At 51.4% G+C, this 25,230-nt stretch overlaps 1 protein-coding gene across 2 annotated transcripts; it reads left to right on the forward strand.

Annotated features, from left to right (window-relative positions):
* Positions 1-9,987: 9,987 nt before the first annotated feature.
* FAM136A (family with sequence similarity 136 member A) lies at positions 9,988-23,616 on the forward strand. 2 transcript variants are annotated; one of them, XM_038746699.1, is made up of 3 exons: positions 9,988-10,212; positions 17,266-17,406; positions 23,409-23,616. In XM_038746699.1, the coding sequence occupies exons 1-3, from the start codon at positions 10,120-10,122 to the stop codon at positions 23,595-23,597; spliced, it is 423 nt and encodes a 140-aa protein (XP_038602627.1). In that variant the 5' UTR covers positions 9,988-10,119; the 3' UTR covers positions 23,598-23,616. The 2 variants fall into 2 exon arrangements, with proteins under 2 accessions (XP_038602627.1, XP_038602628.1); XM_038746700.1 differs by lacking the exon at positions 9,988-10,212 and adding an exon at positions 11,531-11,553.
* Positions 23,617-25,230: the final 1,614 nt, after the last annotated feature.

Raw genomic sequence — 25,230 nt, forward strand, 5'->3', positions numbered from 1 at the left:
AGCAACAATGAGAGACAATCCCAGCCCACAATGGGCTCACAGTCTAGAAGGGGGGAGACGGACAACAAAACAAGTAAACAGGCATCAATAGCATCAATATACCTGTCTGCTGTGTGACCCTGGGCAAGTCACTTTGCTTCTCGTGGCTCAGTGGAAAGAGCCCGGGCTTGGGAGTCAGAGGTCATGGGTTCTAATCCCAGCTTCGCCACATAATAGTAATGACATTTATTAAGCATTTACTCCATGCAAAACACTGTTCTAAGAGCTGGGGAGGATACAAGGTGATCAGGTTGTCCCATGTGGGGCTCACAATCTTAATCCCCATTTTACAGATGAGGGCACTGAGGCCCAGAGAAGTGAAGTGACCTGCCCAAAGTCACACAGCTGACAATTGGTGGAGCTGGGATTTGAACCCATGACCTCTGACTCCCAAGCCCCCGCTCTTTCCACTGAGCCACGCTGCTTCTCATGTCAGCGGTGTGACTTTGGGCAAGTCAATTCACACAGCAGACAAGTGACGTAGCAGGATTAGAACCCAGGACCTTCTAAGTCCCAGTCCTCGGGCTCTATCCACTAGGCCACACTGCTTCCCTTGATGTATCCTAAGCATTAGCACTGTTCTAAGCACTGGATACAAGGAAATCAGGTTGGACACAATCCCTGTCCCACATAATAATAATGACGTTGGCATTTGTTAAGAGCTTACTATGAGCCAGGCACTGTATTTATTTATTTATTAATTCAATCGAATTTATTCAGTGCTTACTGTGTGCAAAGCACTGTACGAAGCGCTGGGGCACTGTATTAATATCAGATTCCCCCTCTTGGCAGTAAACTTGTTGTGGACAGGGAATGTATCTGTTATATTGTACTCTCCCAAGCACTTAATACAGTGCTTTGCTTTGCAGTGCTTTAATACACAAAGCGCTCAATAAATCCAATTGAATGAATGAGTGAATGAGAAGCAGCTTGGCCTAGTGGAAAGAGCCCACGCCTGGGAGTAGGAGGACCTGGGTTCTAATCCAGCACTTAGAACAGTGCTCCAGCGCTTAGAATAATAATAATAATAATAATAATAATAATGGCATTTATTAAGCACTTACTATGTGCAAAGCACTGCTCTAAGCGCTGGGGAGGTTACAAGGTGATCAGGTTGTTCCTCGTGGGGCTCACAGATTTAATCCCCATTTTCCAGATGAGGGAACTGAGGCCCGGAGAAGTTAAGTGACTTGCCCAAAGTCACACAGCTGACAATTGGTGGAGCCGGGATTTGAACCCATGACCTCTGACTCCAAAGCCCGTGCTCTTTCCTACTGAGCCACGCTGCTTAGAACAGTGCTTTGCACATAGTAAGCGCTTAACAAATGCCATTATTATTATCATTATTCTAATCCCGGCTCTGCCCCATGTCAGATGGGGTGACCTTGGTTTTGTCACTTCTCTTCTCGGGACCTCGGTTTCCTCATCTGTAAAACAGGATTTACTCCGGAAAGCAGCGTGGTGTAGTGGCTACAACCAGTGCCTGGGAAGATCATGGGTTCTAATCCCGGCTCCGCCACTTGTCTGCTGTGTGGCCTCAGGCAAGTCACTTCACTTCTCTGGGCCTCAGTTCCCTCCTCTGTCAAATGGGGATGAGGAAAGAGCCCGGGCATGGGAGTCAGAGGTCAAGGGTTCGAATTCCGGTTCCACCACTTGTCAACTGTGTGACTTTGGGCAAGTCACTTCACTTCTCTGGGCCTCAGTGACCTCTTCTGGAAAATGGGGATGAGGACTGTGAGCCCCATGTGGGACAACCTGACCACCTTGTATCCCCCCCACTGCTTAGAACAGTGCTTTACACATAGTAAGCACTTAATAAATGCAGTCATTATTATTATTATTACGTCTGTGAGCCCCACGTGGGACAGGGATTGGGTCCAACCCGATTTGCTTGTATTCACCCCAGTGCTTAGTACAGTGCCTGGCACATAGTAAGCACGTAACAAATACAGTAATTATTATTATCGGGGACCTGGCCAGCTTGGCCAAACCCAGAGCTGGGGAACCATAGTTGAGCCCGTTGTGGGCAGGGATGGTTTCTTTTTTATTTGTCTCTCTTTGAAGTAGTGTGGCTTAGTGGAAAGAGCCCAGGCCTGGACATCAGAAGGTCATAGGTTCTAATCCCGACCCCGCCACTTGTCTGCTGTGTGACCTTGGGCAAGTCACTTCACTTCTCTGGGCCTCAGTGACCTCTTCTGGAAAATGGGAATGAGGACTGTGAGCCCCATGTCCACATGCTTTGTTTTGTTGTCTGTCTCCCCCTTCTAGACTGTGAGCCCGTTGTTGGGTAGGGACCGTCTCTATACGTTGCCGACTTGTACTTCCCAGGCTCTTAGTACAGTGCTTTGCACACAGTAAGCGCTCAATCAGTACAAGTGAATGAATGAATGAATAGGCCTCAGTTCCCTCATCTGTCAAATGGGGATGAAGACTGTGACCCCACGGGGAACAATCTGATTATCTTGTATCAACCCCAGCGCTTAGAACAGTGCTTGGCACATAGTAAGCGTTTAACAAATACCATCATCATTATTATTATTATTTATTGCTGTGTTTAGTCCTGGGCTCTGCTCTTAGCTTGCCCTTCCTGTACCTCCTGTATTTGGCCGCCAGGGGGAAGCACTGCCCTCGGAAAAATAATATTCATTCATTCATTTATTCAATAATAATAATAATAACATTTATTAAGCACTTACTATGTGCAAAGCACTGTTCTAAGCACTGGGGATGTTACAAGGTGATCAAGTTGTCCCACGGGGGGCTCACAGTCTTCATCCCCATTTGACAGATGAGGGAACTGAGGTCCAGAGAAGTTAAGTGACTTGCCCAAAGTCACACAGCTGACAATTGGCAGAGTCGGGATTTGAACCTATGACCTCTGATTCCAAAGCCCGGGCTCCTTAATAATAATAGTATTTGTTAAGCGCTTACTATGTGCAAAGCACTGGGGGGATACAATGTGATCAGGTTGTCCCACGTGGGGCTCACAGTCTTAATCCCCATTTTACAGATGAGGTCACTGAGGCACAGAGAAGTTAAGTGACTTGCCAAAAGTCACATAGCTGACAATTGGCCGAGCTGGGATTTGAACCCATGACCTCTGACTCCAAAGCCCGGGCTCTTTAATAACAATAATAATAATAATAATAGTATTTGTTAAGTGCTTACTATGTGCAAAACACTGGGGGGATAGAAGGTGATCAGGTTGTCCCACGTGGGGCTCACAGTCTTCATCCCCATTTTACAGATGAGGTAACTGAGGCGCAGAGAAGTTAAGTGACTTGCCAAAAGTCACACAGCTGACAATTGATAGAGCTGGGATTTGAACCCATGACCTCTGACTCCAAAGCCCAGGCTCTTTCCACTGAACCATGCTGCTTCTCTCAATTCATCGTATAAATGAATATATAAATTCATCGTAGAAATTCAATCGTATTTATTGAGCACTTACTGCCTGCAGAGCACTGTACTAAGCGCTTGGGACAGGACAATTCGGCAACAGAGAGGCAATCCCTACCCAATGATGGGCTCACAGTCTAGAAGGGGGGAGAGAGGCAGCAAAACAAAACAAGTAGACAGGCATCAGTAGCAACAAACTAGATGAATAGAATTATAGAAGTATATGTAATGATGGTATTTTTAGACTGTGAGCCCACTGTTGGGTAGGGACTGTCTCTATATGTTGCCAACTTGTACTCCCCAAGCGCTTAGTACAGTGCTCTGCACACAGTAAGCGCTCAATAAATACGATTGATGATGATTTGTAAACGCTTAATCAATATGATTGAATGAGTGAATGAATGAATGAGTGAATGAATGAATGGTGACCCAAACCGGCCCGTACCCTGCAGTGCCTCTGTTGACCACGCGGGGGCAGCACCCACCCAAAGAAAGCGCTGCAGGGAGCGGGGGGGGGGGAATCAGGGTGCTCCGCCAGGGGGCAGCACCATCCTCCGGAGGACGGTTTGTTTATTAATAATAATAATGATAATGTCATTTATTAAGCGCTTACTATGTGCAAAGCACTGTTCTAAGCTCTGGGGAGGTTACAAAGTGATCAGCTTGTCCCACGGGGGGCTCACAGTCTTAATCCCCATTTTACAGATGAGGTAACTGAGGCACAGAGAAGTTAATTGATTTGCTCAAGTCAAACAGCTGACAAGTGGCGGATGGGGGATTAGAACCCATGACCTCTGACTCCAAAGCCCGGGCTCTTCCCACTGAGCCACGCTGCTTCTCTTTTGTTTTGTTTTCACGCTGCTTTTGTTTTGTTGTCCGTCTCCCCCTTCTAGACTGTGAACCCGTTGTTCATTCATTCAATCGTATTTATTGAGCGCTTACTGTGTGCAGAGCACTGTACTAAGCGCTTGGGAAGTACAAGTTGGCATCATCCAAAGATGGTCCCTACCCAACAGCAGGCTCACAGTCTAGAAGGGGGAGACAGAGAACAAAACAAAACATATGAACAAAATAATATAAATAGAATAAATATGTACAAATAAAATAAATAAATAAATAAAGTAATAAATACATACAAACATATATACATATATAGAGGTGCTGTGGGGAGGGGAAGGAGGTAAGGTGGGGAGGATGGGGGGGGAGAGGAAGGAGGGGGCTCAGTTTGGGATAGGCCTCCTGAGTTGTTGAGTAGGGGACGTCTCTGTTGTAGACTTGTACTTTTCCAGCGCTTAGTCCAGTGTTCTGCACACAGCAGGCGGTCAATCAATACGATTGAATGAATGAAAGAATAAATGAATGAATGAATGGTGACGCAGACAGGCCCGGCCCCTGTAGTGCCTCTGTTGGCCACGCGGGGGCAGCACCCACCCAAGGAAAGCGTTGCGGTAGGCGGGGGAGGGCTGAGGTTCGCGGCTCCTGCAGCGCCTCCGGTTGGCCGCCAGGGGGCAGCACCGCCCTCCAGAGGACTGTTTGTTTTGTTTTGTGTTGTTGTTGGTCTCCCCCTTCTAGACCGTGAGCCCGTCGTTGGGTAGCGACCGTCTCTATCTGTTGCCGACTTGGACTTTCCGAGCGCTTAGTCCAGTGTTCTGCACACAGTAAGCGCTCAATCAATACGATTGAATAAATGAATGAATGATGGCCCAGATAGGCCCGGCCCCTGTAGTGCCTCTGTTGGCCACGCGGCGGCAGCACCCACCCAAGGAAAGCGCTGCTGGGAGCGGGGATCGGTGGGCGGGGGAGGGCTGAGGTTCGCGGCTCCTGCAGCGCCTCCGATTGGCCGCCAGGGGGCAGCACCGTCCTCCGGAGGGCTGTTTGTTTTGTTTTGTGTTGTTGTTGGTCTCCCCCTTGTAGACCGTGAGCCCGTCGTTGAGTAGGGACCTTCTCTATCTGTTGCCGACTTGGGCTTTCCAAGCGCTTAGTCCAGTGTTCTGCACACAGTAGGCGCTCAATCAATACGATTGAATGAATGAATGAATGAATGATGGCCCAGACAGGCCCGGCCCCTGTAGTGCCTCTGTTGGCCACGCGGGGGCAGCACCCACCCAAGGAAAGCGCGGCAGGGAGCGGTGGGCGGGGGGGGGGGGTGCTGAGGTCCGCAGCTCCTGCAGAGCCTCCTATTGGCCGCAAGGGGGCAGCACCACCCTCCGGAGGACGGTTGGTTTGGTTTTGTTTTGTTGTCTGTCTCCCCCTTCTAGATTGTGAGCCCGTTGTTGGGTACGGACCGTCTATGTTGCCAACTTGGACTTCCCAAGCGCTTAGTCCAGTGCTCTGCACACAGTAAGCGCTCAATAAATATGATTGAATGAATGAATGAATGTGCCAAGCACTGTTCTAAGCACTGGGGAGGATACAAGCTGATCAGGTTGTCCCACATGGGGCTCGCAGTCTTCATCCCCTCAAAAATCTCCTCAAAAATCTCCAGTGGCTACCAATCAATCTGCGCATCAGGCTGAAACTCCTCACCCTGGACTTCAAGGCTCTCCATCACCATCCCCTGGCCCCCTCCTACCTCCCCTCCCTTCTGTCCTTCTCCAGCCCAGCCCGCACCCTCCGCTCCTCCGCCGCTAATCTCCTCACCGTACCTCGCTCTCGCCTGTCCCGCCATCGACCCCCGGCCCACGTCATCCCCCGGGCCTGGAATGCCCTCCCTCTGCCCCTCCGCCAAGCTAGCTCTCTTCCTCCCTTCAAGGCCCTGCTGAGAGCTCACCACCTCCAGGAGGCCTTCCCAGACTGAGCTCCTTCCTTCCTCTCCCCCTCGTCCCCCCTCCATCCCCCCACCTTACCTCCTTCCCTTCCCCACAGCACCTGTATATATGTATATATGTTTGTACATATTTATTACTCTATTTATTTATTTATTTAACTTTACATATCTATTCTATTTATTTTATTTTGTTAGTATGTTTGGTTTTGTTCTCTGTCTCCCCTTTTAGACTGTGAGCCCACTGTTGGGTAGGGACTGTCTCTATATGTTGCCAATTTGTACTTCCCAAGCACTTAGTACAGTGCTCTGCACATAGTAAGCACTCAATAAATATGATTGATTGATTGATTGATTGATCCCCATTTTCCAGATGAGGGAACTGAGGCCCAGCGAAGTGAAGTGACTTGCCCAAAGTCACAAAGCTGACAAACGGCGGAGCCGGAATTAGAACCCGCGACCGCTGACTTCCAAGCCCCGGCTCTTTCCACTGAGCCACGCTGCTTCTCAGATGGGGAGGAGGAGAGGAAAAAGGGGGCTGAATGTGGGAAGACCTCCTGGGGGAGGTGAGCTCTCAGTAGGGCTTTGAAGGGAGGGAGAGAGATAGTTTGGCGGATGTGAGGAGGGAGGGTGTTCCGGGCCAGGGGGAAGATGTGGGCTGGGGGTCGATGGTGGGACGGGCGAGAACGAGGCCTAACGGTGAGGAGATGTGGCTGCACAGTGGCGCGAACTTCTGGATGCCCAGGTGACGGGAAGGGTCCCCCGTTTCCCAGGGACCCCAATTGTGGAATTATTTCCTGTAACTGATGGTTGGCCTCCTTGCCAAGCATCCTTCCTCATCCCAGATCCCTGGGCCCTGGTGTCTACCGGTAAGGAGACTCTCTGACAGTGATTTACTAGGACGGTCATATGCGGGGGGGCACCCGGGTTCCCCTCCTAATTTCCCTGCTCCGCCGTTGGTCTGCCTTCCCGAGTGAGCAGCTTCATGATATATATCCCTTCCACATGTATATATGTTTGTATATATTTATTACTCTATTTATTTATTTATTTTACTTGTACGTATCTATTCTATTTATTTTGTTAGTATGTTTGGTTTTGTTCTCTGTCTCCCCCTTCTAGACTGTGAGCCCACTGTTGGGCAGGGACTGTCTCTATATGTTGCCAACTTGGACTTCCTGTTATCGACAAGTAGGGTGCAAAATAGGTTAATCGGTGTAAATCGGCCGCAGGGTTCTTGTACCCAGGGTGGTGACGCAGATAGGAAAAATGACTCGGAGACATGAGCTCAGATAGCGCAGTAAAGAAGGAAAGTGGCTACCTGCCCGTTCACCTCCCGGGAGAGGTACGAGTGACAATTAGCCCCGATCCCAGCCGCTTCTTCCTCTTATATTGGGTTTCAAATCCGAGCCACACAAAGGATTCCTGAGAGTAGTGCCGTACGTGAGGCCTTGGCATTCCAAGATCCCAAGTTAAAGTACAACCGTTTGTTTGTCATGGTTTGGTTAGTGTTAAAATCCCTGTTTACAAGATGTTATGAGGAGATAATGGTCAACACAGGATGGGGACATTCCAGACAGAGAGGGGCCACTTGGGTTAATGTTACTTTACAAACACTGGAGTGCTTTTGGTCTGCACAAAATAAAGGGTTACTGTTGGTATGCACAAGATGGAGTCAGTCATGCCAAGTTTGCTGGTAGACAACACTTCCCAAGCGCTTAATACAGTGCTCTGCACACAGTAAGCGCTCAATGAATACGATTGATTGATAGATTGATTGAGCGGGAGGGGCGGGGCCGGAGGAGGGGTGTGGGTGTGCGCGTGCGCGTGGAGAGGCGCGGCTGCGCAGCTGGGGGGAGGGGGAAATGTGTGGTGCGCGTGCGCGCCGGGAGAGGTGTGGCTGCCCAGTGGCGCGAGTTTCCGGGGAGCGGGAGGGGCGGGGCCGGAGGAGGGGTGCGTGTGCGCGTGCGCGGGGAGAGGCGCGGCTGCTCAGCTGGGGGAGGGGAAATGTGTGGTGCGCATGCGCGCCGAGAGGTGTGGCTGCACAGTAGCGGGAGGGGCGGGGCCGGAGGAGGTGTGCGTGTGCGCGTGCGCGGGGAGAGGCGCGGCTGCTCAGCTGGGGGGAGGGGGAAATGTGTGATGCGCATGCGCGCCGGGAGAGGTGTGGCTGCACAGTAGCGGGAGGGGCGGAGCCGGAGGAGGTGTGCGTGTGCGCGGGGAGAGGCGCGGCTGGGGGAAGGGGGAATTGTGTGGTGCGCGTGCGCGCCCGGAGAGGTGTGGCTGCACAGCAGATGGAGGGGCGAGGCCGGAGGAGGGGTGTGTGCGCGTGTGCACGGGGAGTCGCAGCGTGGAGAAGCAGCGTGGTTCAGTGGAAAGAGCCCGGGCTTTGGAGTCAGAGGTCATGGGTTCGAATCCCGCCTCCACCACAAGTCTGCTGTGTGACCTTGGGCAAGTCACTTAACTTATCTGAGCCTCAGTTCCCTCATCTGTAAAAATGGGGATTAAGACTGTGATTTCCATGTGGGACAACCTGATCACCTTGTAACTTCCCTGCGCTTAGAACAGTGATTTGCGCATAGTAAGCGCTTAATAAATGCCACTATTATAGAGGAGCGGCTGCGCAGCTAGCGGGAGGGGAAATGTGTGGTGCTCGTGCGCGCCCGGAGAGGTGTGGCTGCACAGTAGCGGGAGGGGCGGGGCCGGAGGAGGAGTGTGTGCGCGTGCGCGGGGAGATGCGCGGAGCGCAGCTGGGGGAGGGGGGAAATGTGTGGTGCGCGTGCGCGCCGGGAGAGGTGTGGCTGCACAGTAGCGGGAGGGGCGGGGCCGGAGGAGGGGTGTGTGTGCGCGTGCGCGGGGAGAGGCGCGGCTACGAAGCTGGGGGGGGGAATGAGTGGTGCGCGTGCGCGCTGGGAGCCGTGTGGCCGCACAGTGGCGCGAGTTTCTGGGGAGCGGGAGGGGCGGGGCCGGAGGAGGGGTGTGTGTGCGCGTGCGCGGGGAGAGGCGCCGCGGCGCAGCTCGGGGGGGAGGGGGAAATGTGTGGTGCGCGTGCGCGCCGGGAGAGGTGTGGCTGCACGGTGGCGCGAGTTTCTGGGGAGCGGGAGGGGCGGGGCTGGAGGAGGTGCGCGTGCGCGGGGAGAGGCGCGGCTGCGCAGCTGGGGGAGGGGGAAATGTGTGGTGCGCGTGCGCACTGGGAGAGGTGTGGCTGTACAGTGGCGCGAGTTTCTGGGGGGGCGGGGCCGGAGGAGGAGTGTGTGTGCGCGCGTGCGCGGGGAGAGGCGCGGCTGCGCAGCTGGGGGAGGGGGAAATGTGTGGTGCGCGTGCGCGCCGGGAGAGGTGTGGCTGCGCAGTAGCGGGAGGGGCGGGGCTGGAGGAGGTGTGTGTGTGTGTGCGGGGAGAGGCGCGGCTGCGCAGCTGGGGGGAGGGGAAAAGAGTGGTGCGCGTGCGCGCCGGGAGAGGTGTGGCTGCACGGTAGCGGGCGGGGCGGGACCGGAAGAGAGGTGTGTGTGTGTGTGTGTGTGTGTGTGTGCGCGCGCGCGCGCGGCGAGAGGCGCGGCTGCGCAGCTGGGGGAAGGGGGGAAATGTGTGGTGCGCGTGCGCGCCGGGAGAGGTGTGGCTGCAAAGTAGCGGGAGGGGCGGGGCCGGAGGAGGTGTGTGTGTGTGTGTGTGTGTGTGTGTGCGCGCGTGCGCGGGAAGAGGCGCGGCGGCGCACCTGGGGGGGAGGGGGAAATGTGTGGTGCGCGTGCGCGGAGTCCCGCGGCTGCGCATTGGGTGTCCGGGGCCGGGCGCACGTGTTGCCGGGGCGCTGAGGCGGCGGGCGGCCCGTCAGTCAATCAGGCGTATTTCTTGAGCGCTTACTGTGTGCGGAGCACTGGACTAAGCGCTGGGGAAGGACAGGTTGGCAACAGCTAGAGGCGGTCATGGCGGAGGCGGCGGCGCAGCAGGCGCGGGTGCAGGACGCGGTGGACGCCATGGTGAAGGGGCTGGAGCGGGACAACATACGAAAGATGCAGGTAGCCAATCAATCGATCAATCGTATTGATTGAGCGCTTACTGGGTGCAGACCACTGTACTAAGCGCTTGGGAATAATAATAATAATAATGGTATTTGTTAAGCGCTTACTATGTGCAAAGCACTGTTCTAAGCGCTGGGAGGGGATACAAGGTGATGAGGTTGTCCCACGTGGGGCTCACAGTCTTCATCCCCATTTTACAGATGAGGGAACTGAGGCTCTCAGAGAAGTGAAAGTGCACAGGCTTTGGAGTCAGAGGTCCGTGGGTTCAAATCCCGGCCCCGCCACCTGTCAGCTGTGCGACTTTGGGCAAGTCACTTCACTTCTCCGGGCCTCAGTTCCCTCATCTGGAAAATGGGGGTGAAGCCCGTGGGACACCCTGCTTAGGGTGGCTCGGTGGCAAAAGCCCAGGCTTGGGAGTCAGAAGTCGTGGGTTCTAATCCTGTCTCCACCACTCGTCTGCTATGTGACCTTGGGCAAATCACTTCACTTCTCCGGGCCTCAGTGACCTCATCTGGAAAAGGGGGATGAAGATTGTGAGCCCCACGGGGGACAACCTCGTGACCTTGTATCTACCCCAGCGCTTAGAACAGTGCGTGCCACATAGTAAGCACTTAACAAATACCATTGATATAAGCGCTTAGTACAGTGCTCTGCACACAGTAAGCGCTCAATAAATACGATTGATGATGAAGTGAAGTGACCCGCCCAAGGTCACACAGCAGACATGTGGCGGAGCCGGGATTCGAACCCATGACCTCTGACTCCAAAGCCCGGGCTCTTTCCACTGAGCCACGCTGCTTCCCCAATTACAAGTGGGAATACAAGTTGGCAACATATAGAGACAGTCCCTACCCAACTGCGGGCTCACAGTCTTTAAGGGGGAGACAGAGAACAAAATCAAGCATACTGACAAAATAAAATAAATAGAATAGATATGTACAAGTAAAATAAATTAAAAAAATAAATGGAGTAATAAATATGTACAAACATGAAAAGTATGTATGGGTGCTGTGGGGAAGGGAAGGTGGTAAGATGGGGGGGGTTACTTCCCCAACTTGTACTTCCCAAGCGCTTAGTACAGTGCTCTGCACACAATAAGCGCTCAATAAATACGATTGATGATGATGGATGGATGGATGGACCCTCCAGGGACCCGCATCACCCTTCTCTGCATTACCAGCAGCATTGTGGGGCTGCGCAACCCCTACTAGTCATAATAATAGTGATGGTATTTGTTAAGCGCTTACTATGTGCCAGGCACTGGACTAAGCACTGGGGAGATACCAGGTGATCAACGTGTCCCCCGTGGGGCTCACAGGCTTCATCCCCATTTGACAGGTGAGGTCACTGAGGCTCAGAGAATAATAATAATGACACTAATCATAATAGTGATGGTAGTTGTTAAGCGCTTACTATGTGCCAGGCACTGGACTAAGCGCTGGGGGGATACCAGGTGATCAACTTGTCCCACCGGGGGCTCACAGGCTTCAAAGGTCGTGGGTTCTAATGCCGCCTCCGCCATTTGTCTGCTGTGTGACTTCGGGCAAGTCACTTCACTTCTCTGGGCCTCGGTTCCCTCATCTGGAAAATGGGGATTAAGGCTGGGAGTCCCCCATGGGACAACCTGATTAACTTGTATGTACCCCAGCGCTTTGAACAGTGCTTTGCACATAGTAAGCGCTTAACAAAGACGATCATTATTATTATTATTTGACAGGTGAGGTCACTGAGGCTCAGAGAATAATAATAATAGCATTAATCGTAATAGTGATGGTATTTGTTAAGTGCTTACTATGTGCCAGCCACTCTACTAAGCGCTGGGGGATGAAGGTGATCAACTTGTCCCCCGTGGGGCTCACAGGCTTCATCCCCATTTGACAGGTGAGGTCACTGAGGGTCAGAGAATAATAATAATGATGTCAGAGAATAATAATAATGGCATTTATTAAGCGCTTACTATGTGCAAAGCGCAGTTCTAAGCGCTGGGGAGGTTACGAGGTGATCAGGTTGTCCCATGGGGGGCTCACTGTCTTAAACCCCATTTTAATAATAATAATAATGTTGGTATTTGTTAAGCGCTTACTATGTGCCAAGCACTATTCTAAGCGCTGGGGTAGATACAAGGTCATCAGGTTGTCCCCCGTGGGGTTCACAGTCTTCATCCCCATTTTACAGATGAGGGAACTGGGGCACAGAGAAGTTGTGACTTGCCCAAGGTCACACAGCTGATAAGTGGCGGAGCTGGGATTTGAACCCATGACCTCTGACTCCCAAGCCCGGGCTCTTTCCAGAGATGATGTAACTGAGGCCCAGAGAAGTTAAGTGACTTGCCCAAAGTCACACAGCTGACAATTGACAGAGCTGGGGTAAGAACCCATGACCTCTGACTACAAAGCCCAGGCTCTTGCCACTGAACGTTTCTCTGAATGTGCCCTGGAATGGGTAGAGCCCCGGGGCCTTGGGGTCACAAGGTCGTGCGTTCTAATCCTGGCTCCGCCACTTGTCTGCTGTGTGACCTTGGGGAAGTCATTTCTCTGTGCCTCAGTTCCCTCATCTGTAAAATGAGGACTAAGACTGCAAGCCCCCTGTGGGACAACCTGATCACCTTGTAACCTCTCCAGCGCTTAGAGCAGTGCTAAGCACGTAGTAAGTGCTTAATAAACGCCATTATTGTTATTATTATTCTCTGGGCCTCAATTCCCTGATCTGTAAAATGGGGATTGAGATTGTGGGACAGGGATTGGGTCCAATCCGATTTGCTTATATCCACCCCGGTGTTTAGAACAGTGCCTGGCACATAATAATAATAATAATAATGATGGCATTTGTTAAGCGCTTACTATGTACAAAGCACTGTTCTAAGCGCTGGGGGGGGGGATACAAGGTGATCAGGTTGTCCCACGGGGGGCTCGCAGTTTTAATCCCCATTTTACAGATGAGGTAACTGAGGCTCAGAGAAGTTGTCATCATTCGTATTTATTGAGCGCTTACTGTGTGCCGAGCACTGTACTAAGCGCAGAGAAGTTGAGTGACTTGCCCAAAGTCACACAGCTGACAATTGGCGGAGCCAGGATTTGAACCCATGACCTCTGACTCCAAAGCCCGGGCTCTTTCCACTGAGCCACGCTGCTTCTCTGCTTCACATAGTAAGACCTTAACAATTACCATAATTATTATTTTGCCACAGAAGCTCCCCTACCTACAGAGCCTCCCACTGGGACCCTAACTTACTAGGTGACCTTGGCGCGTCCTCTAATAATTAGTATTATTATTATGGTACTTGTTAAATGCTTGCAATGTGCAAAGCACTGTTCCAAGCACTGGGGCAGAAAATAATAATAATGATGGCATTTGTTAAGCGCTTACTATGCGCAAAGCACTGTTCTAAGCGCCGGGGGGATATAAGGTGATCAGGTTGTCCCGCGTGGGGCTCACAGTCATCATCCCCATTTTACAGATGAGGGAACGGAGGCTCCGAGAAGTGAAGTGACTTGCCCAAGGTCACACAGCAGACAGGTGGCAGAGCTGGGATTCGAACCCATAACCTCGGACGCAAAGCCCGGGCTCTTTCCACTGAGCCACGCTGCTTCTACAAGTTGATCACGTTGGGCATTATCCACATCCCCCATCAGGCTCACAGTCTTCCTCTCCATTTGACCGATCAATCAATCAATCAATCGTATTTATTGAGCGCTTACTGGGTGCAGAGCACTGTACTAAGCGCTTGGGAAGTACAAGTTGGCAACATATAGAGACAGTCCCTACCCAACAGTGGGCTCACAGTCTAACAGATGAGGGAACTGAGGCCCGGAGAAGTTGTTAATAATAATAATAATAACTAATAATTATATTATTTGTTAAGCGCTCACTGTCATGCACTCTTCCAAGTGCTGGGGTGAATACGAGGTAATCAGGTTGTCCCACGTGGGGCTCTCAGTCTTAATAACCCCCATTTGACAGATGAGGGAACTGAGGCCCAGAGAAGTGAAATGACTTTCCCCAAGGTCACACAGCAGACGTGTGGCGGAGTCGGGATTAGAACCCAGGTCCGTCTGATTAGAGCCACTAAGATACGCTGCTTTGGGGGGTCCCTGCCTATGGAGGGGGGGTCAGGAAGTTATCGCCTGGAGGTCAGAGGTTCACGCCAAGGTCACGGGGGAAATTAGGGTCCCGGAAGGATTAGGGGAGGGGGTCTCCCCCCCTCAGATTCACTTCCAAGGGGGGTAGCCCCCCAGTCTTTCTCCCTCCAGCCCCGTGATCTTTGCCCCCGAGAAACAGCAGAGTCTACCAGGTAGAATCCGGGCCCGGAAGTCCGAAGGACCTGAGTTCTAATCCCGGTTCCACCCCGTGTCTGCTGTGTGACCTTGGCCAAGTCACTCCTCTGGGCCTCAGTGACCTCATTTGTAAAATGGGGACTAAGACTGTGACTCCTGAGTGGGACAGGGACTGTGTCCTTACCCACCCCAGCGCTTAGGTCAGTGCTTGGCACATAGCACTTAACGCGCTTAGAACAGTGTTTCGCACATAGTAATAATAATAATAAAGATCATCATCATCATCAGTCGTATTTATTGAGCGCTTACTATGTGCAGAGCACTGTACTAAGCGCTTGGGAAGTACAAATGGCATTTATTAAGCGCTTACTATGTGCAAAGCACTGTTCAAGGCCCTGCTGAGAGCTCACCTCCTCCAGGAGGCCTTCCCAGACTGAGCCCCTTCCTTCCTCTCCCCCTCTCCATCCCCCCCATCTTACCTCCTTCCCTTCCCCACAGCACCTGTATATATGTATATATGTTTGTACAGATTTGTTACTCTATTTATTTTATTTGTACGTATCTATTCCATTTATTTTATTTTGTTAGTATGTTTGGTTTTGTTCTCTGTCTCCCCCTTTTTAGACTGTGAGCCCACTGTTGGGTAGGGACTGTCTCTAGATGTCGCCAATTTGTACTTCCCAAGCGCTTAGTACAGTGCTCTGCACATAGTAAGCGCTCAATAAATACGATTGATGATGATGATGAAGCGCTGGGTAAGCGCTTAACAAGCGCCAGCATTATTATTATTATTCTGGTTGTCTATTATTTTATAGTATCCTCTCAAAAGCGCTTAGTACAGTGCTTTTGCACACGGTGAGCCCTCAATAAATACCACTGAATGAATGTGTTCTGCACACAGTAAGCCCTCAATAAGAACTATTGAATGAATGATTGTATTCTCAAACACGGCCCCTGATTGACTGAGGGACCCGGGCTGGAACAGCAGTAATGTTCTTTATTGAACGCCCCCCGAGTGTAGCAAACTGTACTAAGCACTTGGGAGAATACAGTGCAACAACTGACACATGCCCTGTCCAAAACGTTCTCCCCCCTGCTTAGACTGTGATCTCCATGTGGGGCTTTACGCCCTAGCGCTTAGTACAGTGCTTGCGCCCAGTAAGCGCTTAGCAAATACCCCCACAATTATTCTTATTAGATGTCGGCAGATACGCAGCCTGCCGTTAGCTAATTCCAGCTCTGCCGCCTGTCTGCTGTGTGACCTTGGGCGAGTCGCTTCTCTGGGCCTCATTGCCTTCATCTGTTAAATGGGGATTGAGACTGTGAGCCCCACGTGGGACCGGGACTGTGTCCAACCCCCTTTTAGACTGTGAGCCCACTTTTGGGTAGGGACCGTCTCTATATGTTGCCAATTTGTACTTCCCAAGCGCTTAGTACAGTGCTCTGCACATAGTAAGCGCTCAATAAATGCGATTGATGATTTGCTTGGATCCACCCCAGCGCTTAGTACAGTTCTTAACAAATAGCACTATTATTATTATTGTTACTGCAGACAGGGCTGTCCAAATTCAGCTTTCCTGATCCCAGTATTCCAACATGCAATGTTCCATTCTTTTGGGAAGCCATAAGGAAGCTTCATTCATTCATTCATATTTATTGAGCGCTTACTGTGTGCAGAGCGCTGGACTGAGCGCTTGGGGAGTACAAATCGGCAACGGATAGAGACGGTCCCCACCCAACAACGGGCTCACAGTCTAGGATGGGGGGAGACAGACAACTAAATATGTGGGCCGGGATTATGTCGTCAGTCAAGCAGGGATTGTGTCTAGTCTCTCATACTCTCGCAGGCGCTTATCAATCAATCAATTGTATTTATTGAGCGCTTACTATGTGCAGAGCACTGTACTAAGCGCTTGGGAAGTACAAATTGGCAACATCTAGAGACAGTCCCTACCCAACAGTGGGCTCACAGCCTAAAAGGGGGAGACAGAGAACAAAACCAAACATACTAACAAAATAAAATAAATAGGATAGATATGTACAAGTAAAATAAATAAATAGAGTAATAAATATGTACAAACATATATACGTATATACAGGTGCTGTGGGGAAGGGAAGGAGGTAAGATGGGGGGATGGAGAGGGGGACGAGGGGGAGAGGAAGGAAGGGGCTCAGTCTGGGAAGGCCTAGTATTGAGTGAACGCCAGCTGTACTGAGTGGTGGAGGAGGAAGTTCAGCAGGGTCGGGAGACACGATCTCCGCACTCAAGGATAATGACCATAATAATGATGGCATTTGTTAAGCGCTTACTATGTGCTGAGCACTGTCCTAAGCACTGGGGTAGGTACGAGGTAATCAGGCCGTCCCCCGTGGGGCTCACAGTCTTCATCCCCATTTTACAGAGAAGGGAAAGGGAACTGAGGCCCAGCGAAGTGACTTGCCCAAAGTTACCCAGCTGATACGTGGTGGAGCTGGGATTCGAACCCATGACCCCTGACTCCCAAGCCTGGGCTCTTTCCACTGAGCCACGCTGCTTCTCTGTGCTGGACGGGGCAGCGGCTGGGGCGGGGGAGAGCCGGCGGTGTCCCTGTCCCTGCCTCAGTTCACTCATTCATTCAGTCGTATTTATTGAGCGCTTACTGTGTGCAGAGCGCTGTACTGAGCGCTCGGGAAGTACAAGTTGGCGACCTGTAGAGACGGTCCCAACAACGGGCTCCCAGCCTAGAAGGGGACCGTGACTCAGTTTCCCCGGCGCGGGTTCCCCCCCCCCGGGCAGGGCTCCATGTTCCGCTGCAGCGCGGGCTGCTGCGACGACTCCCAGGCGTCCATGCAGCAGGTGCACCACTGTATTGAACGCTGCCACGCGCCGCTGGCCCAGGCGCAGGCCCTCGTGACCGGCGAGCTGGAAAAGTTCCAGGTGAGTCGCCACCTTGCCCCCTGTATATATGTATATATGTTTGCACGTATTTATCACTCTATTTATTTATTTTACTTGTACATATCATCATCATCATCAATCGTATTTATTGAGCGCTTACTATGTGCAGAGCACTGTACTAAGCGCTTGGGAAGTCCAACTTGGCAACATCTAGAGACAGTCCCCACCCAACAGTGGGCTCACAGTCTAAAAGGGGGAGACAGAGAACAAAACCAAACGTACTAACAAAATAAAATAAATAGAATAGATATGTACAAGTAAAATAAATAAAGAGTAAAAAAATATGTACAAGCATATATACATATATACAGGTGCTGTGGGGAAGGGAAGGAGGTAAGATGGGGGGGATGGAGAGGGGGACGAGGGGGAGAGGAAGGAAGGGGCTCAGTCTGGGAAGGCCGCCTGGAGGAGGTGAGCTCTCATATCTATTCTATTTATTTTATTTTGTTAGTATGTTTGGTTTTGTTCTCTGTCTCCCCCCCTTTTAGACTGTGAGCCCGCTGTTGGGTAGGGACCGTCTCTAGATGTTGCCAATTTGTACTTCCCAAGCGCTTTGTACAGTGCTCTGCACATAGTAAGCGCTCAATAAATACGATTGATGATGATGATGATGGGGGACCTTGGACAAGCAGCGGTAGACGTAGCAATAGTATCTTGTATTTCGGTCATATTTATGTAGCGCTTTATAGTCATTCATTCCTTCAGTCGTATTTATTTATTGAGCACTTACTGTGTGCAGAGCATTGTACTAAGTGCTCCAAGTGTACTAAGCCCTGTCTATATGTTGCCAACTTGGGCTTCCCAAGCGCTTAGTACAGTGCTCTGCACACAGTAAGCGCTCAATAAATACGATTGATTGATTGATTGATTGAGCGCTTACCGTGTGCAGAGCGCCGGACTAAGCGCCTGGGAAGTACAGCGCGGCAACATATAGAGACGGTCCCTACCCAACAACGGGCTCACGGTCTAGAAGGGGGAGACGGGCAACAAAACAAGTACAGTGTGCGAAGCAGCGTACTAAGCACTTAGAGTCCAACGGGACAATAAACAGACACGTCCCCTGCCCCACAAAGAGCCGACAGTCTAAAGGGGGAGACAGACATTAATAGAAATAATAAATGATGGAGATGGACAGAAGTGCTATTTATTTTATTTTGTTAGTATATTTGGTTTTGTTCTCTGTCTCCCCCTTTTAGACTGTGAGCCCACTGTTGGGTAGGGACCGTCTCTATATGTTGCCAACTTGTAATCAATCAATCGTATTTATTGAGTGCTTACTATGTGCAGAGCACTGGACTAAGCGCTTGGGAAGTACAAATTGGCAACATCTAGAGACAGTCCCTACCCAACAGTGGGCTCACAGTCTAAAAGGGGGGAGACAGAGAACAAAACCAAACGTACTAACAAAATAAAATAAATAGAATAGATATGTACAAGTAAAATAAATAAATAAATAAATAGAGTAATAAATATGTGCAAGCATATATACATATATACAGATGGATGGACAGAAGTGCTATTTATTTTATTTTGTTTGTATTTTTGGTTTTGTTGTCTGTCTCCCCCTTTTAGACCGTGAGCCCACTGTTGGGTAGGGACCATCTCTAGATGTTGCCAACTTGGACTTCCCAAGCGCTTGGTACAGTGCTCTGCACACAGTAAGCGCTCAATCATCATGAATCGTATTTATTGAGCGCTTACTATGTGCAGAGCACTGTACTAAGCGCTTGGGAAGTACAAATTGGCAACATCTAGAGACAGTCCCTACCCAACAGCGGGCTCACAGTCTAAAAGCTCAATAAATATGATTGATGATGATGAAGTGCTGTGGGGCTGGGAGGGGGCGTCGAATAAAGGGAGTGAGTCGGGGCGACACAGAAGGGAGGGGGAGAGGAAGAAAGGGGGAGCTTAGGGAAGGCTTCTGGGAGGAGTTGGGCCTTCGATAAGGCTTTGAAGTGGGGGAGAGCCATTGTTTGTGAGATAGACACCCCTTTCTCCTCTCCCAGACCTTCTTTAGCCCCTTCCTCCCGCCCCTTTTTCACACCCCCATTCTCCTCCCCTCATCCCTGTAGACTGTGAGCCCGTTGTTGGGTAGGGGCCGCCTCTATATGTAGTCAGCCTGTCCTTCCCAAGCGCTTAGTCCAGTGCTCCGCACACAGTAAGCGCTCAATAAATAACGGTTGAATGAATGAATATGAAGTGGGAGGGCGTTGGAGGCCAGAGGCAGGAGTTGGGCGAGAGGTCAAGCGGGGGGGGTGGTAGACGAGATGGAGGCCCATCATCATCATCAATCGTGTTTATTGAGCGCTTACTATGTGCAGAGCACTGTACTAAGCGCTTGGGAAGGAGGTTGGCATTAGAGGAGCGAAGCGTGCCCGCTGGGTTGTAGTAGGAGAACAGCCAGGTGAGGTAGGAGGGGGCAAGGGGATGGACGGCCCTAAAGCCGACGGTGACGAGGTCCTGTTCGTCGCGGAGGCGGATGGGCACCTGAGAAGCAGCGTGGCTCGGTGGAAAGAGCCCGGGCTTTGGAGTCAGAGGTCACGGGTTCAAATCCCGGCTCCCCCCATTGTCAGCCGGGTGACTTTGGGCAAGTCGCTTAACTTCCCTGGGCCTCATCTGTAAAACGGGGATTAAGACCGTGAGCCCCCCTTGGGGACAACCTGATCAACGTGTAACCTCCCCAGGGCTTAGAACAGTGTTTTGCACATAGGGAGCGCTTAAATAAATGCCGTTATCAGTGCTTAGAACAGTGCTTTGCACATAGTGAGCGCTTAATGAATGCCATTTAAAAAAAAAAATTGGGCGACCACTGGAGGGTCTTGGAGTGGGGAGACGCGGCCTGAACGTTTTGGTCGAAAAATGAGGCGGGCAGCAGAGCGAAGCGTGGACCAGAGTGGGGAGAGACAGGAGGCAGGGAGGTCAGCCGGGAGGCCGATCCAGTAATCGAGGCGGGATAGTCATTTGTTCAATCACATTTATTGAGCGCTTACTGTGTACCGAGCGCTTTGGAGAGTGCAGTATAACAATAGACAGACACATTCCTGCCCACAGTGAGCTCGCAATCTAGAAGGGGGGACAGATATTAATATAAACACATAAATTACAGTTATGTACATAATAATGACGACATTTATTAAGTGCTTACTATGTGTGAAGCACTGTTCTAAGCACTGGGGGGGTTTACAAAGTGATCAGGTTGTCCCACGTGGGGTTCACTGTTTTAATCCCCATTTTACAGATGAGGTCACTTGAGTCACAGAGAAGTGACTTCCCACAGTCACACAGCTGACAATGGGCGGAGCCGGGATTTGAACCCATGACCTCTGACTCCAAAGCCTGGGCTCTTATCCACTGAGCCACGCTGCTTCTTACGTGCGTACTGCAGATGGTACGTGGCGTGCTGTGGGTAGGAAAAGGAAAAGTGATTGCATTAATGCGGAAGCAGTTTGGATGAAGGGGAAAGGACACAAATTTTAGCGAGGCCGTGAAGGTTGAAGGGGCAGGATTTAGCGACGGATTGAATATGTGGGTTGAAGAAGAAGAAGAAGAAGAAGGCCTCCTCCAGGAGGCCTTCCCAGACTGAGCCCCTTCCTTCCTCTCCCCCTTGTCCCCTCTCCATTCCCTCCCATCTTACCTCCTTCCCTTCCCCACAGCACCTGTATATATGTATATATGTCTGTACATATTTATTACTCTATTTATTTATTTATTTTACTTGTACATATCTATTCTATTTATTTTATTTTGTTAGTATGTTTGGTTTTGTTCTCTGTCTCCCCCTTTTAGACTGTGAGCCCACTGTTGGGTAGGGACTGTCTCTATCCGTTTCCAATTTGTACTTCCCAAGCGCTTAGTACAGTGCTCTGCACATAGTAAGCGCTCAATAAATACGATTGATGATGATGATGAAGAAGAGAGGTGAGACGAGGATAATGCTGAAGTTCTGGGCTCATGAGACAGGGAGGATGGTGGTTCTGTCTACACAGCCGGGAAACTCCTTGGGAACACAGGGTGGGAAGATGAGGAGTTCAGTCATAGGAGCAGACTGTAAGCCCATTGTGGCTGGGGAATGCATCCTGCAACTCTATGCTATTAAAGAAGCAGCGTGGCTCAGTGGAAAGAGCCCGGGCTTTGGAGTCAGAGGTCATGGGTTCAAATCCCAACTCCGCCAGTTGTCAGCTGTGTGACTCTGGGCAAGTCACTTCACTTCTCTGGGCCTCAGTGACCTCATCTGGAAAATGGGGACGAAGACTGTGAGCCCCTCGTGGGACAACCTGATCACCTTGTATCTTCCCCAGCGCTTAGAACAGTGCTTTGCATATAGTAAGCGCTTAACAAATGCCATCATCATCATTCTTATTGTTGTATTTGTTCATTCAGTCGTGTTTATTGAGCGCTTACTGTGTGCAGAGCACTGTACTACGCGCTTGGAAAGGACAGTTCGGCATCAGATAGAGACAATCCCTACCTGACGGCGGGCTCACAGTCTAGAAGGGGGAGACGGACAACAAAACAAAACGAGTAGACAGCCATCAATACCATTCTCTCCCGAGCACTTAGTGCAGTGCTTTGTTCATGGTAAGTGTTCAATCAATACAATTGATTGATTAGGAGTAGTGGTATTGTTACCATTATGGTATTTGTTTAGCGCTTACTATGTGCCGAGCACTGTTCTAAGCACTGGGGTAGACACAAGATCATCAGGTTGTCCCGCTTGGGGCTCACAGTCTTCATCCCGATTTTACAGATGGGATCACCGAGGCCCAGAGAGGTGAAGTGACTTGCCCGAGGTCACACAGCGGACCAGTGGCAGAGCCGGGATTAGAACCCACGTCCTCTGACTCCCAAGCCCGGGCTGTTGCCCCTAAGCCACGCTGCTTCTCGGTACTAGCAGTAGCAGCGGCAGAAATGGCAGTAGTAGGGAAGCGGCATAGCCTAGTGGGTAGAGCACAGGCAGGGCCTGGGTTCTAATCCCGGCTCTGCCACTTCATCATCATCATCAATCGTATTTATTGAGCGCTTACTATATGCAGAGCACTGTACTAAGCGCTTGGGAAGTACAAATTGGCAACATACAGAGACAGTCCCTACCCAACAGTGGGCTCACAGTCTAAAAGGGGGAGACAGAGAACAAAACCAAACATACTAACAAAATAAAATAGATAGAATAGATATGTACAAGTAGAATAAATAAATAAATAGAGTAATAAATATGTACAAACATATATACATATATACAGGTGCTGCGGGGAAGGGAAGGAGGTAAGATGGGGGGGATCAAGTGCCACTTGTCTACCGTGTGACCTCAGGCCGGTCATTTCGCTCCTCTGCGCCTCAGTTCCCTCATCTGGAAAATGGAGACTGAGACTGTGAGCCCCACGGGGGGCCGAGACTGTGTCCAGCCTGATTGGCTGTGATAACAATAATAATAATAATAATAATGGTATTTAAGCGCTGACTATGTGCCAGGCACTTTTCTAAGCGCTGGGGGGGATACAAGGTGATCACGTGGGACACAGTCACAGTCTTCATCTCCATTTTACAGATGAGGTAACTGAGGCACAGAGAAGGTGAAGTGACTTGCCCAAGGTCATCCAGCTGACAAGTGGCAGAGCCGGGATTAGAACCCACGACCTCTCACTCCCAAGCCCAGGCTCTTGCCACGGAGCCACGCTGTTTCTCATCCCCACCCCAGCGCTTAGTCCGGCGCCTGGCACATAATAAGCGTTGGGTAAGCTCACTGTGGGCAGGGGATGGGTCCGTTTAGTGTTGGATCGCCCTCTCCCAAACGCTTAGTAGAGCGTTTTGTGCACAGTAAGCGCTCAGTAAATACGATTGATTGATGATGATAGCACAGTTCTTATTATGATTATCATCATTAGCGGTTGTTCCCCTCGGCCCCTCCTGCCGCCTCCGGAGGGCTGGGGGAGCGCGCGTGCCGTAACACGCGTGTGGCGTGTGACCCCTCTGCCCGTGTGTAGGACCGCCTGGCCCGCTGCACCATGCACTGCAACGACAAAGCCAAAGACTCGCTGGACGCCGGCAGCAAGGAGCCTCAGGTGAAACAGCAGCTCAACTCGTGCATCACCAAGTGCGTGGATGACCACATGGGCCTCATCCCCACCATGACCAAGAAGATGAAGGAGTCCCTGGCCTCCCTGGCCAAGTGAAGCCCCGCGGGCCGGCCGCGGGGAGGGGGGGGGGGCCCGGCCGAACAGACCCGGCGGGGCGGGGGGACGACTTTTGAATCGGCAGTTTTGCGAACGAAGGAATCCCAAGGGGTACCCAGTGGGCCCTGCCCTTTTGGGCACGGCGGGTACCGATGGTGTCCGTTTTGGGGAGGCCGGCGGGGGTCTCTGAGCCCCACCCGAAGCTTCATCGCCTCCGTCCCCCTCCGCTCGGGTCTTCAGGGAGGCGGCACAACCATCCCGCCCCCCAGCTCCTCCATCTGTGGACCCCCCGCTTGGCATTTCCCGCTCTCTGGCAGCGGCCCGCAGAGGAAGGGAAGGAGGACGCCGGGGCGGTTTTGAACGAGGGCCCGAGGACTCGCTTGGACGTAGCGGGCGAGCCAGAGGCCATGCCAGCCGATCGTCTCCAACCCTCCGGCCCCCTCTGCCCCCTTGTAAAAGTCCCAGTGGGCAGCGGATTGGTCTCCCAGAAGGTCCCGGGGCCGCCCGCTGACATTTCCGCACGGAAGGCCTCCCTTTGGAAGAACCTCGGAAAGCCAAGAGATGGGAGGAAGAGGCCCGGGAAGGTGCCTCCCCCCGGGGGCTTCCGGACGGCTCGCCGGGCACACGGATTGCCCCGGACGCTCTTGGGCCGGCCAGGCGCCGTTCCCTTTGGACTCACTTGGGGTCGTGGACACCGTCCGGCCAGTGTTCCCAAAATGCTGGTTTCCTAGCAACTCAATTCCCAAATAAATTTTTAGTTCTCTAATGTTGCCTCTCCCTCCACAAGCACTGGTGCATTTCTCCTCGCCTCCATTCTACAGACTAACGAAGTAAAGCATTAGCATGGTTAGAGAGAAGCCGCGTGGCCTTGTGGGTAGTGATCATCATCATCATCATCATCATCAGTCGTATTTATTGAGCGCTTACTGTGTGCAGGGCACTGTACTAAGCGCTTGGGAAGTACAAGTTGGCAACGTATAGAGACAGTCCCTACCCAACAGTGGGCTCACAGCCTAAAAGGGGGAGACAGAAAACAAAACCAAACATACTAACAAAATAAAGTAGAATAGATATGTACAAGTAAAATAAATAGAGTAACAAATATGCACAAACATATATACATATATACAGGTGCTGTGGGGAAGGGAAGGAGGTATGATGGGGGGGATGGAGAGGGGGACGAGGGGGAGAGGAAGGAAGGGGCTCAGTCTGGGAAGACCTCCTGGAGGAAGTGAGCTCTCAGTAGGGCTAATGGTGGGATTTGTTCGGTGCTTACTACGTGCCGGGCACCGTTAATAGTAATAATAATGATGGCATTTGTCCAGCGCTTACTAAATGCTAAGCGCCGGGGTGGATACAAGCAAATCGGGTCAGACGCAGTCTGTGTCCCGCTCACAGCCTTCATCTCCATTTGACAGAAGAGGGAACTGAGGCCCAGAGAAGTGAAGTGGCTTGCCCAAGGTCACCCAGCAGACAAACAGTGGAGTCGGAATTAGAACCCAGGTCCTTCTGACTCCCAGTCCCGGGCTCTTCCCACTAGGTCACACTGCTTGTCCATCATCATCATCATCGATGTTATTTATCGAGTGCTTACCTTGTGCAGAACACTACTAGGCACTTGGGAGAGGACAAC

Source organism: Tachyglossus aculeatus, chromosome 5, assembly GCF_015852505.1.
Source record: "Tachyglossus aculeatus isolate mTacAcu1 chromosome 5, mTacAcu1.pri, whole genome shotgun sequence".
Lineage (NCBI taxonomy): Eukaryota > Metazoa > Chordata > Mammalia > Monotremata > Tachyglossidae > Tachyglossus > Tachyglossus aculeatus.